Source organism: Neovison vison, chromosome 1 (genome assembly GCF_020171115.1).
Source record: "Neovison vison isolate M4711 chromosome 1, ASM_NN_V1, whole genome shotgun sequence".
NCBI classification, from domain to species: Eukaryota; Metazoa; Chordata; class Mammalia; order Carnivora; family Mustelidae; genus Neogale; species Neogale vison.
Genome location: NC_058091.1, coordinates 237,874,813 through 237,890,699, shown reverse-complemented (window position 1 = coordinate 237,890,699; position 15,887 = coordinate 237,874,813). Strand labels below are relative to the sequence as shown.

At 54.4% G+C, this 15,887-nt stretch overlaps 2 protein-coding genes across 4 annotated transcripts; one reads left to right on the top strand and one right to left on the bottom strand.

The window, feature by feature from the left end:
* The first annotated feature begins 24 nt into the window (after window positions 1–24).
* Window positions 25–4,183, top strand: RELL2 (RELT like 2). Of its 2 annotated transcripts, XM_044225730.1 has the most exons (9): window positions 25–812; window positions 996–1,131; window positions 1,229–1,475; window positions 1,870–1,935; window positions 2,042–2,108; window positions 2,550–2,735; window positions 3,007–3,382; window positions 3,510–3,543; window positions 3,780–4,183. In XM_044225730.1, exons 1-8 carry the CDS (start codon window positions 718–720, stop codon window positions 3,540–3,542), a joined length of 1,206 nt encoding a protein of 401 aa, XP_044081665.1. In that variant the 5' UTR covers window positions 25–717; the 3' UTR covers window position 3,543; window positions 3,780–4,183. The 2 variants fall into 2 exon arrangements, with proteins under 2 accessions (XP_044081665.1, XP_044081658.1); XM_044225723.1 differs by lacking the exon at window positions 996–1,131.
* A 34-nt stretch (window positions 4,184–4,217) lies between these two features.
* On the bottom strand, window positions 4,218–14,044 carry FCHSD1 (FCH and double SH3 domains 1). Of its 2 annotated transcripts, none has more exons than XM_044225708.1 (20): window positions 13,982–14,044; window positions 13,668–13,765; window positions 13,025–13,070; window positions 12,567–12,634; window positions 12,077–12,233; window positions 11,854–11,990; window positions 11,695–11,758; window positions 10,755–10,883; window positions 10,158–10,280; window positions 9,884–9,979; window positions 9,434–9,559; window positions 8,936–9,040; window positions 8,586–8,747; window positions 7,595–7,723; window positions 7,426–7,509; window positions 7,129–7,246; window positions 6,792–7,012; window positions 5,928–6,015; window positions 4,830–4,885; window positions 4,218–4,701 (listed from the first exon to the last, which is right to left on the bottom strand). In XM_044225708.1, exons 1-20 carry the CDS (start codon window positions 14,000–14,002, stop codon window positions 4,636–4,638), a joined length of 2,094 nt encoding a protein of 697 aa, XP_044081643.1. In that variant the 5' UTR covers window positions 14,003–14,044; the 3' UTR covers window positions 4,218–4,635. The 2 variants fall into 2 exon arrangements, with proteins under 2 accessions (XP_044081643.1, XP_044081648.1); XM_044225713.1 differs by having other exon boundaries at window positions 12,077–12,212.
* Window positions 14,045–15,887: the final 1,843 nt, after the last annotated feature.

The window sequence follows — 15,887 nt, the reverse complement described above, 5'->3', positions numbered from 1 at the left end:
GTTCCAGAGCGTTAGCATCTGCGCTTTGCGGAGGACCGGTAGCATCGGTTCTAGGATGCGAGGGTCATCTCCTCCGGGGTAGGGGTCAGATCCTCGGGAATCCGAGACATCTCGTCCAGCCAGCTGCCCCAAACGGGGCGCAGGCCATTGTCACCAGTCTAGGAGACTCCGGAGAACCGCCACTCCGTCCCTCTCCGGTGCAGAAAGCCAGCTTCCCGTGGTCCGCTGGGAAGATTCCTGGCTATCCACCAGATCGAGGCATCTGAGGGCAGGAGATAAGCCAAGCATGCGGGATAGAACAGTGGAGAGCACTTTGTTCTGACTGCCTGTCCTCCCCACCCGAACTCTGACTCGGCGCCGCACACTCCCCCCGGGGGGGGCGGAGGGGGGCGGCGCAGTCACGCGCGCCCCACACTTGCGCTCACAAGCACGCAAGGCTCTCTCTCTCCCCGCCCCGCACACCTGCGCTCCGCCCCCTGGTCCCGGGCTGGCGACTGGAGAAGGCATTTGGGAACCTAGGGCGGCTGCGGCGGCGCCCCCCCAATCCCCATTTCCTTCCCCTTCCCACAGCCGGAGTTGTCCGGAGCCAGCTGCCGCTCCCAACCAGCCCGCATCCCTCTTCATCCTTCCCTCCCCCCGCCTGCCGCGGCACCGGTATCTGCAGCCAGAGCCCGGAGCCGGTGAGGCGGCGAGGGGGGGAGGGGGAGGAAGCAAGGGATGAGCGCCGGGAGGGCGTCGGGGGCCCTAAGCCGGACTAGGACGTCCCTGGAGCCGGAACCCGAGCCGGAGCCGGAGCCAGAATCAAGCCACCGGTACCGAGTGGGCCAAGTGGTCAGGATGGGAGGAACCGAAAGGGGTGGCGTTGTGCGGGAATACAGGCAGGGGAGGGGGTTGCAGAGGCCTGGCTCAGGCCGACGCGGAGGAGGTGCGGACGCTGACTCAGGCGCGATTCTTGCGCCGGCCGCCTGAGAATTCCGTCCCATCTCGCTCTGCAGTGTCCTTGGGAGGGACGGAAGCTCAGGACAAGCTGGAAAGGGGAACGCTCTGGGCGTCGGGGAAGCAGGATCAGGGTCGTGGAAGAGGGCTTGCGCAGCCACCGTCTGGCACCCCTGCCCCGGACCAGCACCCCTGGCACGGACAGCTCCTTGGTTGGGTAGGGGGGTGGGGCCGGACCTCAGAGGCTCGTCGGTTTCGGGTCCTGAGGACCGAATTCCTATCCCTCCCCCAGTCCCTAGCTGCAGCCCCCTACCCCCAGGAGGCGCCCTGGCCCGCGCTCGCCCCCCAGGGCCTCATGTCGGAACCACAGCCTGACCTGGAGCCGCCCCAACATGGGCTATACATGCTCTTCCTGCTTGTGCTGGTCTTCTTCCTCATGGGCCTCGTAGGCTTCATGATCTGCCACGTGCTCAAGAAGAAGGGCTACCGCTGCCGCACGTCGAGGGGCTCGGAGCCCGACGATGCCCAGCTCCAGCCCCGTGAGTGAGGAGCCTAGAACCCGGCTCAGTCACCTTCCTCCCATTTCCTTCACCCCATACCTCTTTCTGACTTCCTGATCGAAAGACCCAGGCCAAATCCTGACCAAGCCTTAAGGAGGCTTAATGATGCTTTCTTGAGTCATTAACTGGGATGACACCACCCTGAAAGCAAGCCTAGGAAAGGCAGCATGGGTGGGAAGGGCCCACTGTTGATAGTCTTGGACTCCCACTGACTTTCCCATCTTTTCTGCCCTGGCCCCCAAATGCTAACATCCAGCATGATGGCAAATAGACAAAGGGGTAGGTCTTGAGCAGTAAGCCACAGAAGTCACCAGGTAATGTCCACCCAAAGCTGACTCACTTCCTGCTTCCTTGCCAACCTCTCATCCTTCAGCTGAAGACGATGACATGAATGAGGACACCGTAGAGAGGATTGTTCGCTGCATCATCCAAAATGAAGGTGGGTGTAGACTGGCCATTTACTCTCCCCGCCCCTGACCCCTGCTCAACTTTCTCTTGCCCTGACCTCCACCTCCACTGACTCCCTCTTTTCCTTCTCCCCTCAGCCAATGCTGAGGCCTTGAAGGAGATGCTGGGGGACAGTGAAGGAGAAGGGACAGTGCAGCTGTCCAGGTGAGCTGGAAACAAGGGCCAGCATGACTTAGCTTGCCTTGGAGAGTACCCTCTCCTCCAGCACAATCCTTTCCCAATGTCCTCGCATGTCTGGGGGGCCGGGAGGGAGGCAAAGCTGGCTAGCCTATAAAAAGAAAGAAGTTTTCTAGAAATCTGAGTCCTTCAAACCATACTTCCCATCTGGATATCATCAAGCCTGACATTTATCCCTTGTGCCATTCCTTTGGGTTAAACATTGCCCTCTTTTTAGCAAACAACCCTGGGAACGAGAACACATGATGACTAAAATCTGAATATTGTGTTTATTAGATAAATACAAGAGTGCTGGGGCCTGGGGAAAGCGAGGCATCTGGGGGTTTAAGAAGCTGAAAGAACAGACACAAATGGAAAAGGAAAGGAAATGGTAGTGTCACTTGTGCTCCCTTCTTCCCTATCGTCCAGCGTGGATGCCACCTCCAGCCTGCAAGATGGAGCCCCTTCCCATCATCACACAGTGCATCTGGGCTCTGCAGCCCCTTGTATCCACTGCAGCCGCAACAAGAGGCCCCCGCTTGTTCGTCAGGGACGCTCCAAGGAAGGAAAGAGCCGCCCCCGGCCTGGAGAGACCACCGTGTTCTCTGTGGGCAGGTGAGGACAGAAAGCCCTAGAGAAAGGGAGTTTGAGGTGGGAGCCCCAGTGATCAGGCACCTGACTCCAAAGGTGGGCCCCAGCTCTGTTCTCCTAGACAGTGAGCTACAGCAGAAGTTGGGCTGTACATATGCCCCATAATCTGGGGAAGTCTCCCCCCTCCCCCCAGGCCAGAGGGAAGTGACCATGAAACCCAGATGTTCCTGGTTCGGGGGAAGCCTAGCAGTCTCTGAGTTGTGGTCTTAAGACCCAGTGTTCCCTCCCTTCCCAGGTTCCGGGTGACACACATTGAGAAGCGCTATGGGCTACATGAGCATCGTGATGGCTCTCCCACGGACAGGAGCTGGGGGTCTGGTGGAGGGCAGGACACAGCGGGTAGTCAGGGGTCTGGGGGAGGGCAGCCCAGGGCAGGGACACCTGCCATTGAGAGTGTGCCCCCTGAAAGGCCACAGCCCCCGGGCCTTGCCAGTCCCCCAGTGCAGAATGGAGGACTCAGGGATGGCAGCCTAGTCCCTTGTGCACTTGAGGGGAACCCTAGAGCCTCCGCAGAGCCCATTCCTGGGGCTGGAGAGAAGGGCCCAAGCCCAGGACTGGCCAGTCGAGAGGCAATTGGACAGTCAAGCAAACTGGACACCTCAGATCACCAGGTATGAAGGCATGGGCATGGCTATGGTGGTCTCAGCTCTTATTGCCTCCTACCCTGGGGGCAGGGGGAGGTAGCACTGATTGGACCCACATCCTGTTCTCCCATTATTGACCACTTCTCTCTCACAGGTGTCCCCACCACGGGGAGCAGGGGGTGTGTGAGGTGAGTCTGCCTGGGCCCCAAATCAGATAATCTCATCTTCCTACCCTCTAATTACACCACCTAAGCCCATTAGCTCACTGTACTCCCCAGGATGGCCTTTGCTGCAAATTCTTTGGTTTAGTGGTGGGGAGCGGGCATGTGCTCCAGCAGACAGGGAAGGTCCTGCAGCCCCCAGGGGAAAAGCTGAGACACATCCTGAATAGAAAGCAACACTGTTACCCTTCCTCTCCTCCAAGCCTCCTTCTTCATTGTGCTGATGGACTACCAGCTGGCAGGGCCAGGGGGTGGGTGGGCATGAAGGCCCTCCTCCCCACTGGACAGCACTGCCCCCCACCTGAGGAACCAGCTCTACTTCCATCTGGAGTTGCATGGCCTCAGGCTGGGGGACCTCGGGAGAAGTCTCAACCCCATCCCTCAGTCTCTTTCACTTCCCCTGCCTGCCAACAGGCCGCCTGACCCCTTCCCCATTACCTCGCTCCATTTGCTAGAGCGTGGCAGCTGGGAGCAGGCCCCTGCCCTTGGTGGGCCCCTAAAGCAATAGCACCTTAGGCCCCCTGCCCTCTTGGCAAAAGAGGTCCAGGCCCTGGCTTGGGCTTAGTGCCCTTTATTCACTGTCAATAAATCCGCTCAGACCATTACAGCTGTGTTGCATACTGGCTCCAGCTCCTTTTGACAGGCCTGCTCCTGTCCCAGCCCCCAACCCCAGTGGCCATGGGTCACAGACCCAGTGGACTGCATCACAGAGTCAGGGTGGAGACACAGATGGGCTGGAGCCACTCAAGACTTTGGAAGATGGGTTCCAGCCCCAGAGATTTCACAATCCATTTTACCACCCTAGAGATGGGGGGGGTGGCAGAAGAAAGAGGGATAGTTCCAGCCCTAGAGATAGCAGAAGTGTGATGGGGGGAAAGGAGTGAGTTCCAGCTCTGGAAATGGGGAGAGGGAAAGTTTCTACCCCTGGAGGTAAGAGTGGAAATGGGGGAAACTCCAGCTTTTGGCTGTGTTATTACTCCAGATCATAGAGGGGGGTGTTCTCTGACATCTTGGGTATAGGGACAGCAGCTTCACTGGGGGACAGCAATCCCCCTGGCTTCAGGTGAGAGAATCTGGGTGGCCAGGATCTGGGGCTTTAGCTGGTGGGGGAGGTGGTGGACGCATCTGTAGAGAACACAGAATCAGAGCTCCAGAACCCTCCCTTGGGGACATCCCTGTCCATTCCCTCAGCCCCGCAGACAAAACAGGACACATTGGAATGACACAATCTCCTCCAAGGGAGGAACCCGTACCGGCCTGAGTCGAGGTACCATCATGTCCAGGGGTCCAGGGCAGTCCAGATCTTGGTCTGCAAACAAGAGCCACAAGTCAGTCTTCAGGCTTTGTTTTGTTCATTGCTGCATCTCCAGCACTTAGAACAGTGGAACACTGTAAATATTTGATGAATTAACGAATAGTCCCTAGTCTTGGAGCCACAAGATCCATTGATCTATCCATCCTCAGCACTTACTTGGCACCTGCTGAGAGGGGGCAATGGGATTCACAGCACCCCCATTCCCAGTGGCTGTCAGGAACCCAGTAGTGAAAAACCAACAAACACAATGAATGATTGTGCTAAATCATTCAAAGTGAACTATAGGGGCTGGAGCAGGGGATACAGAAAATGGTCACAGGAAGGGAGGCTCTGTGAAGAAAGTAGAAGTACGAGAAGGTTTTAGAAAAGGTGGGCATTCCAAGAAGGAAAATGATGACACAAACCAAAGTGTTTACAGGATTCAAGAACATAAAGGCAGAGGATGCGTAGTGGGAAAAGCTGGCTGATTTGTAAAATAACCTTCATGAGGAAACAGCTACTGCAGGCATGCATACTATGTGCCAGGCACAATGCGGCCCATCCTTTTTTTTTTTTTTTTTTTTTAAGATTTTATTTATTTATTTATTTGACAAAGAGATAGCTAGAGAGGGAACACAAGCAGGGGGAGTGGGAGAGGGAGACGCAGCCTCAGCAGGTAGCCTGATGCGGGGCTTGATCTCAGGACTCTGGGATCATGACCTGAGCAGAAGGCCAACGCTTAACAACCGAGCCACCCAAGCACCCCTAGGCCCATCCTCCTAACCCTCACAACAACTCAGTAAAGTAGGGACCTTTCTCCTCACCCTGTAAAGGCCCAGGCAGGTTAAATATTCCGCCCCAAACCACACATTGGGAAGTCATATGCAAAGTCTCAATGATGCACTTGCCTCCCCTCCAAAGCCCAAGCTCTTCTCACCATCCTGATTCTGTGAGCCTGATGGAGGAGGTTCCTGAGGGCAGGCAGAGAAGCCAAGGGCAACCTTTCTCCTCCTGCCTGTCTCTTTCCCTCCCAGGGCCCCCAGTGCCCTCTACTCACCCACAGGCAGCGCAGATGCAGGGGCTCCCTCCAAGGCAGAGGTGGGCACAGGAGGTGAGAAGCTAGGAGGAGAAGGGGATGGCAGCATCTGGGAACAAGGGGCACACCGGGTTATTCCTGGCACACAGGAAGGTTTCATCACCTTTTCCTCTCATCTCATCTACAATTCCTGTCCCATTCTCCTTGATTTGGACAGCGGCCAAATGCTTCTACACACCTGGGGGCTTTAGCTGATACACACTTCCATAGCCAATAGGTACTATGTCCCAGACATTCTGTTAGCACTTCATATATGCTCACTAATTAATTCCTTACATCATCCCATGAAGTAGGGAGTTTTGTTGTATGATTTCTTGTAGAGATGAGACTCAGGTTAAGCCATCTATTGAAAAGCATGGAGCCTGTTAGTTGTAGAGTCCCAACTAGAACCCAGCTCTCCTGACTCCCTCTCCTAGGCTCTTCCTGCTGTAAGAGTAGGTACCATATATTAAACGACCTCCTCTGGGTCACTGTGCTAAGGGCTTTACCTCCATATCTCTAGACACGAGGGTTGGGCTGCTGAAGTAGGTATTATTACCCCAGTTTTCCCAGATGACAAGTAAGCACCAAGCTTATATCACTGCCCAAGGCAATGCAGTATGAATCTAAACTCAGATCTAGCGCTAAAGTAGGACCACCAAACTCTTAGGGAAAACTGCCTAAGTTTCCCTCTTCTCTGCCCAGCCAAAGGAGATTGGGAGGTCCAAGCCAATGTACAAAGTAAACCGGGAGAAGGAAGGGGGCATTAAAATGAATATGGGGCCTCATTGGAGTGGGGGGCTCAACTCAGAGAAGCCTGGGGACCCAGGGAGAAGGAAGCCTCACCTGTCCAGGGTCTGAGAGTTCAGGGGGTTCTGGGGGGCCAAGCAGCTCCTCCACTAACAGGGAGGGGAAAACCCCCACATGGCCCCCGAATTCTCCTCTCCAGAAGCCATCATCCACTCCATCCTGGGCCCGGGGCAGCAGGCGGATAAGCGCCCCCTCTGGAAAGCTTAGCTCCTCCGCACTCTGTCCTGTGTAGCTGTATAGGGCACGGGCCAGGAAGGCTGCAGAAGCCCAGGAGAGGTGGTGAGGGGAGTTGATGGGGAGTAGTTCCCTGGGTCATGACACCTCAGGGCCACCACGACTCAAGGTCCCCTGACCCAGAATTTCCCATTCTTACCTGTGGGCTCTACCCCTGAGGGATTGTCACTGTCATGGCCACTCTCAGGGAAGGAGAGGTCCGGGAAGTTGAGATACCGCTCAGGGACAAAGCCTACCTCGCCGTGCTGGTTTCGAGCCTATTCACGCAACAATGTGAACAGAGAGCAGACTTGACTCAGCAGCCCATGGCCCTAGCCCTCCTCCTCAGGCTTCTAGCTTTGTCTGGCTGGGTCCTTGCAAGCCACAGAGAAGTTCTTCCCACTGCCGCACCCCCCCCCCGCCACCGCCAAGGTCAGAACCTATGGTCCATACCCACCTTGACCCATTCATCAGCATCTCCCTCTTCTATGACCTCCAGCCACTCGCCCTCTGTGATGGTCAGCTCATCCTCATGCCCTGCCTGGGCCCCACAAGGAAGAATTCAGGACATGGCTGTCTCCCATCCCCACTTCTCTGAGGTCCTCAACCCCATGCCCACCTGATACCTGATAGCTGAACACCACATGTGCTGGGCAGGGGAGGGGCCTGGTGGCCAAGGCTACAGGGGCAGGCTCCTCAAAGAGCTCCCCTGTCTCCTCACATTCCTCAAAGTCAGAGAGCTCAGCATCCTCAGCCTGGGGGACAGAGAACAGACATCACTGGGGGGCCCATTCTCAAGTACCCATTTTAATCCCACTCCTCCATTCTACCCTTAAAGAACACCGATAGATCACTACCCAAGATAGTACCCATCTGTCCACCATGTATCACAAACAAAATCACCACAGAGCAGGGTAACACCAACAACAATTGCAGAATTCCAGTACTGAGTGCCTACCATGGGCCAGGAACAACACTTAACATCTTATGTATAGCACCTCATCGCAACTCCACAATAACCCGCTGATATTTTGCATAACTATATCATCTCATTTTACCTACTTTTCAACTGTTTTAAAAAGATTTTATTTAATTGAGAGAAAGGGTACACACATGTATGTGCACATGCACTGGGGGGCAGGGCAGGGGGAGAAGGAGAGAGGAAAGCCGACTCCATACTGAGCATGGAGCCTGATGCAGGGCTTAATCTCACAACCCTAAGATCATGACCTAAGCTGAAATCAAGACTCAGACCCTTAACTGACCAAGCCACCTACTTCATTTTACTTGTAAGAAAACTGAGGCTCAGAAATGTTAAGTCACTTTCCAAGACCACACAACTAGTAGTAAGTGGAGTGGCTGGCGCGTAAGCCACTTAGAGTCCATACTCAGAACCTTAGTTCATAGCTGCTATCCTATAGTCACAATAAAAGTTCACTGAGAGCACTCTGTGCTACAAACTATGCAAAAAAGTATACATTCTTCATTCCAGCCTCATAACAACCTCTTTGACTTCAGTACTATTGGGATGCCCATTTTATAGTGTCTGCCCTCCTCTGGGGAGATCTACCCTTTACCCTCCCGGGTGTAGAGGGGTAGGGAGCAAAGGGTACTCACCGTGGGAGAGAGGTCCCTCTGGGACAGCCGGGCCTCACTGAGCCGTCGCTCCTGCTCTACCTCATCCTGCGCCTGGGTCATGGCTGGCTTCAGCCAGCGCTGCACATCCAGGCCAGCTCCTTGGAGCAGGGCCAGCCGGGCAGCCCCCTTCACCTGGCTCACCTGGCATGGGGAAGAGAGATCAACCAAGGTCATGGATGGGCCTGCCTTTGGGCCGTAAGTGGAGCCACCCCAAACATGTGACCTTCTACCTCCCACCTCCCTGCTCCCCACCACGTAGCTAGACAGGAGGAAGGTGTTGTGTGAGCAGGTGGAATCTCAGGGGTCCCAGGAACAGGGCTATGGCTCACCTGTGCCCGCCGGATGCTCTCCCTCACTTCCTGCAGCCTCTGTTCTAGACCTGGTGCCTCCCGCCCTGGGGCCTGCTGTCGCCTCTGCTCCAGCCGCTGCAGCACCTGGTTGGAAAGGCAGAGAACAGGGGTGGGTGGAAACACTATGCAGACAACTTACTATGGACTGGCACTTTGCTACTTGCTTTGCATGTATTATGTCATTTAATCATCCTCATGCAGTGGGGACTGTTATTAGCCTTCACTTCACAATACGGAAACTGAAGTCCAGAGAGGTTAAGTCACTCCCTTACTCAGGGTTTCATAATGAGAAAACAAGCGAGCAGGATTCGAACCCAGGTGGGTATAGCTCTGAAAACTGGGCTCTTAACCACTGTGCCACACTATGGCGCTAAAATCCCTTTCCTTCCTCTCCTTCATGCAGCCCCCCACTGACTCCGGAGTCCTCATCTCTCAGCGCTTCCCACCCACCCACAACACCTGCACCCCCCACCTCACCCGATGCCCATGGTTCTGGATCTTGTAGTCTCGGGCAGCTCGGCTCGTCCAGCGCTGAACCTCTTTCTCCAGGCTACGGTCCCCCATCATGCCTCCTGCATCCCCCTCCAGCTCCAGGGTGCAAACCTATGTGAAGAGTGTACACAGATGCTGAGAGGAGGAACTGATGTTGCTCCTTCTCTACAGTCCCTTCTTGTTTCCTTCTCCCTGTCCTAACCTTCTCCAGCAACAGGGACAAAGAGGTGAGGGCACAGGTGTGCATTCCTGTGGACAGAGACACACAGAGAGTCCCCAAAATGGGAAAGAGGAAGAAGGAAGAGGAACTAGAGTTCTGAAACCCCTTCTCCACAGTTTAACAGTCACTAATCAGGACAAGGGTGATGAGGGAGTAGGCCTAAACCACAGTCCCCTTTACAGGTGGTTGGCTTCCAATGAAGAGAGAAGTCTCACCTGATCAGTCCCTGCAGGCTGAAACTCCTGAGGTGGTGTGGGGGAAAATACTCCAGGTTCCTGAAGAAAGAGCTTCAGATCCTCCTCCCAGCTTACCTGGGGGTTAGAAAAGGTCAAACTGGTCACTCACGGGTTACCCCTCCAAGCCTATCCCCAGCCCCTCTTGGAAAAAGGACAGGTGAAAATCAAAGGGACAGATACACAGTGGGTGGTCTGTACTGAAGAGCAGGGTGAAGGAGATCCCTGAGGAGCTCATATAGGGAACGGCCCTCACCTGGGAGGTTGCCTGCCCTCCACGGCGGGCATGCTCCAGGGCCATCTCTGCAGCTTCCAGCTCAGTGCGGCTTAGCAAGGTCAAGGGGTCCCTCAAGTGTTCCAACAGCTCGCTGACCAGGGCCTGGAGAGAACCCCAAGATCGTGACTCCACCCTTACCCCAGCATCTACTGCAAAGCAAGCTCTCTGCCCAGGTTCAGATGGGTGATGGGCATGAGGAATTGGAAAGAGGGAAGAAATGAGACATTTTACTGCTTCTAATAATAGGCCCTCATGTATGCATAGACCTTAACAGTCTAAAAAGCATTTTCATGTCCATTCTCTCGCCTGAGCCCCATTAGTCTTATAAAGTAGGCAGAACAAAAATTGTCCCTAATGAGGCAACTAGGTGTTCAGAGTGTCATGTAGCCAGCTAGAAGACAAACCCAAACCAGAAGAGGAGATGTAACTAAAGGATGTAACTTCTAGCCACTCAAAGCAGGCTGGGACCTTAGCACCACCTAGCCTGACGGTGGTAGGAATCAAGGAGAGGCTCTCCCACACAACACCCCCTCACCCCTTGTGCCAAGAGGCAGGACTATCTGGGTTGGGACTGGCCTTGAGCAGGGCTGGCAACTCCTCCTGGTAGTAGTGGTCAAGGTGGGCATTGGTGGCCACCAAGTTGAGCAGGTACTCATTGCGGGCTGCTCTCAGCTGCTGGGAGTACTGGGCTGACTGGGCAGAGAGCTAGGAGGAGAAAACAGGTGTCAACAGGAAGCCCTGGACCCGTGGGGTCCTTCCAAGGCCAACCCAGATCCAGCATGGATTCTCATATTATTGAGTGCTTACTGTGCACCTGGTGCTACACTAAACATATTGCACACTCAACAACTCCAGCTTGAAATGCTCTAGTGGCATCTATGTCCATTTAAAATAAAATCCCACTGCTCCTTACTGTAGCTTGCCAGGTGCAACAAGAGCTGGCCCCTGCAATCTCTCTGACCTGTTTTCACAGTGCCTGTCCCCCTGCTCAGAGTGCTCCAGGCACATTGACCTTCTTTATATTTCTCAAAGCCCTCAAAGCTATTCCCACCTCAGAGCCTCTGCTTCCTCAGAGCCACCGTTTCCTCTCCCTGGAATGTTCTTCCCCTAGATCTTTGCATGGCTGGCTGCTTCTTGCCATTCAGGCCATGTGTTCAGATAGCTTTTCTTTCTAAATTACACCCTATTAACCCTTTACCATGCACCTTGTTTTGTTTTCACTTAATCTGATTATTTGTTTCTTTACTTACTATCTATCTGCCCCTCACCAGACTCTGAAGGCACAGAGTCCTCATTAAATGCATGGTAAAGGAATAAAAAAGAAATGTACTATTTCCACATTACAGATGAAGAACATGAAACTCTAAGAGACCAAGTTAACCAGGGTCACACATTGAGGATGTAGGGAAGCCTGGATTCATCTCAGTCTCTCAGATTTATGCCCTTGGGTTCCAAACCGCTAGACTACTCTGCCCACCTCTTTCCCACCTCCACTCATGTCCACGTCCCCCCAAACCTTGGTGCTGAGTTTCTGGAGACTGGCCCGAGTGTGGAAGAGCCCATGGTCACTTCGGTTCAGTCTGTGCAAGCAAGGGAGAGGAGTCAAGGTTAGGCTCAGCTGTGGTGCCTTGGCTCCCGTCTCCCAGTCAGGCTTCCCAACTCCCCATGACCCCACCTAGCCTGGACATCAGCCGCCTTCTCCTGTGCCAAGGCCCACACACGTTCCCGCTGCCCATACAGCTTCCGACTTCGGCTCAGCTCCCGGACAGACTGCAGCACCTCTGCTTGCGCCCTCTGGAGGTTCTCTGCTCCCTAAGGGCGTGTACACACAGAGTCCTGACCCAGACCACTTTCTACCCCAAGCCAGCTCTTCCTTCATCCCATCCACTGAGCCATACCTTCCTGAGCACCTGCTCCTTGGCACTCCGCCCTGTGCCCCCTGCCAGGTCACGGTATCGGTCAGACGCCTGGAGCCGGGCTTGGCCTCCAGCCACGGTGGCATCCAGCAGGCAGCGCCAGGCACCAAACACCATCCTGCCTCTCCCCAGAGAAGGTCTGTGTTGAGGAGGAGAGCACTCCAAAGCTTCATGAGACACTCCCCCCCCCCACGACCAAACCCAACACCATAGGAGACACAGTGCTTTCCCTTCCCCCTTGTCTGGGAGCCTATCAATCGATCAGCACATTAGCTCAGCCACAAGGATCACTCATGCCCTCCGCCTGCACCCACAGTGTCCTTGCTGGGTCAGCTCCTCTCAGGCTGCTGTGTCAGCTCTACCTGCAGCTCACATGCCCTCTCCCCTCACTGGCCCTTTATTCCCAAAAAAAAGGGGTTGGGCTCCTCACCCCTTCTAGATCCCCTGAACTATCCCCATCCATGGGACGCACCTGCTGTCCATCTCCCCACTCCGGTGCCCTTCTCTCTTCAGGAATGGCCCTGCCAGTTTCTGAAGTGCCTGGTGGGAAAGTCATGACAGACTCAGTTACCTTTCAAAGACTCTCAACAACTGGGAGAACATGAAATCCAGGTATAATAAACGCTATTCATCAGACGCATATTATGTGCCACTCACTTTGCTAAGTGACTTACCTATTTAATCCTTACAACAATCCTATATAAAGTTATAATTATTATTCCATTCTACAGAGAAAGAAATTGAGGCCAAGAAAGGCTAAGCACCTTGTCCAAGGTCACACAGCCAACAAGTAGCAAGAGAGATCTGACACCAGTCTGCCTAACTCAAGGCCATTGCTGTGGGCCAGAAGAGGAGTATGTGCAGAAAAAGAATGCCATGTGCAAAGAATGCCACAACAAAAGAGAAAGTCCAGGAAAAGGAGTCCCATACCTGTCCATATTCTCGTTCAATGGCTGCCCTCTGCTTGCTGTAGGACCTATGAAGATTAAAGGGGCAGGATGGTGTCACTGTTTGGTCCTGTTCTCCCACCCTCAATCGTCTCCTCAGCCTGGGCAGGAAGAAGAGGGGAGCCAGACCTAAAGTGTGAGTACATCAGGAAGGAATGAGACTGGAGAGAGAGTCCTTGAGATCACCTCAGGCAGCCGCAACCCAGAACAACCTCACCTCATTGTTCAGAGCCTCAGCAGGATCCTCCCCACCTCTGGAGAACCATCTTTGGACTTGGAGGTGAGGACGAATGGGGGCCTGGATACATTCCAGCCTTCCAACAGGTCTGGAAGAGGGAGGGGAGATTCTGCCCCAAGCTTGATTGTGGGACAGAGGGAGGGGTGTGGAGTTAATGGGTTTGAGAGAGTGTCCCTGTGTGTTTCTGTGTGTTGGGTTAGGAGGAAGGATAAGCCCTACCGGTATCTGGAGAGCCAGGCCGACAGTGAGGGCCGGGAATGGGCATCTTGGAGAACCCTTCACCCCCTGCTTTCCCCGCCCCAGGCCAGCTCTGACCGAGGTCTGTTCGAGGAGAGGAGGGGCGCGCAACGGCAAAGGTCGGGGTATGGTGGAAGGGATCAGAAGCTACCTGATGTCCTCCAGCAGATCCGCCTCCCTCTGCTGCCGGGTCTGAAGGATGTTCAGCTGCTCCAAGAAGCGAAGCTTCACCTCCTGGGCCGGCTTCACCTGCCGGGGTAACATGAGGTTGAAGACCCCTGGCGCCGGGTCCAGAAAAACACTCCGCGCAGGGAGCGGTGAGGGGGCGGGACCGGGGAGGGACTGGGGTGTTTCCTGGGTTACTTCAGGGTTAGGCCCCGGTCCCCCACTGCGGGTCCGGTGCCCCCCTCAACTCCCACCATTCCCCCAGCCCACCAGGAGACCCCATTCCCAGGCCAAGCTCACTTTTCGGGGCGGCGGCTGCATCTCCGCTCCGGCCAAGGGAAGCGACTCGACTCCGGAACTCGAGGAAGCCCCGCCCACGCCAAAGCCCCGCCCCGGACCTGGCCCAGCTCCGCCCCCGTCCCGCCCACGCCTGGTCCGGCTACGCGCAGGGCTGCGAAGCGCGAAGGTGCCGCGGAGAAACCAAAGAAACTTCTGTTGGTGCTGTGGAAGCCCCGGAAAGGGTCGGGACCGCCGAGTGGACGCGGCGTCCGCTGCGCTGTAGGGGAACCCCAAGTTTCTGAGTCAAGACGCCTGGGTTCTATTTCTAGTGGAGCCACTGACTCAGCCCGTAATTACTACGAATCACTCATTTACATATGCAGATCTCTGGTCCTCTTGTCCTCCCTCAGGCGCGAAGGGTGACGCCTGAAGAGGAGGAACTCAATTTGTGACCAATTTGTCATTGGATGCCTGAGCAAAGATGCTTCTGACAAGGGAAACAGGGTTGCTCTCTGACCTTTCCCAAATTCCCACAGAACTGGAAAAGCCAGTGAGTGTTGATGAGAAGATTGCCGCCAGGAGGAAGCCAGTCCCAGAGGAAGAAAGGTATGTCAGGGGCCAGTGGAAATTAAATGATACCTGTGAATGGATGTAATTAGGGAGATGGGTGTAAGGCCTGGCGCCCCAGGAAGCCCTGTCACCATTAGGGTCTGCCTTTCGGGCTCTCTGCCCCAGGTTCTACCAGCGCAATCCCTACTTTCTGAGGATCCCCACACCCTTTCTTCATTCCCCTCACCTATCCCTGGCCCACACCCCGACTTGGAAAAGCAGTTATCTGTGGCCCCAAACCCCAGATTCACGTTTCCAACAGCCCATTGACACCTCCAACTTGTAGATCTAACAAGTACCTCAAATTTTTAAATCCGCTCTTTCTACCTGATCCTTCTCCAGTTATCTTCCCCAGACAAAACACTAAATGGTACCTCTCTTCATCTGGTTTGGAAAGTCTGAAACCCAGAGTCACTGTGCCCTTTCTCCTATCCCACACATCTTCCATCAGCAAGTCCTGTAGGTTCTATTTCTTTCTTTTTTTTTTTTTTTAAGATTTTATTTACTTATTTGACAGAGAAAGAGATCACAAGTAGGCAGAGAGAGAGAGGAGGGAGCAGGCTCCCCGCTGAGCAGAGAGCCCGATGCGGGACTCGATCCCAGGTCAGGACCCCGAGATCATGACCTGAGCCAAAGGCAGCAGCTTAAACCACTGAGCCACCCAGGCACCCTAGGTTCTATTTCTTTTTTTTTTTTTAAAGATTTTATTTTATTTATTTGAGAGAGAGAGACAGTGAGAGAGAGAATGAGCGAGGAGAAGGTCAGAGAGCGAAGCAGACTCCCCATGGAGCTGGGAGCCTGATGTGGGACTCGATCCCGGGACTCCAGGATCACGCCCTGAGCCGGAGGCAGTCGTTCAACCAACTGCGCCACCCAGGTGTCCCCCTAGGTTCTATTTCTGAAAGATCTCTTATTAATCACCTTTCTTCAATTTCCAAAACCACCAACCTAGTCCAAGCCCCAGTATCAGTCGCCTGTCTAATATCTGGTCTCTCATTCCCCACCACCACCACCTCAATAATCCACTGCTCACAAAACAGCCAGAGTGATGGATTTTTTTTTAAAAAAAGGAAATAAGATCTCATCATTCTCTCCCTTCAAACTACTCAATTGCTTCAGAATAAAATCCAAACACCCTAGCATGGCCTATAAGGCTATGCATTATTGGGCCCCTGCCGGTCTTTCCCCCTTTAGCCCATACTCTTCTCTGTCTCCCCACTCACTGTGCTTCAGCCACTCCAGCCTCCTTTCTGTTTCCCCAACAGGCCAAGCCTCTTCCCACTGCAGAGCCTTCATGCCTGACACTTTCCCTCTTCTT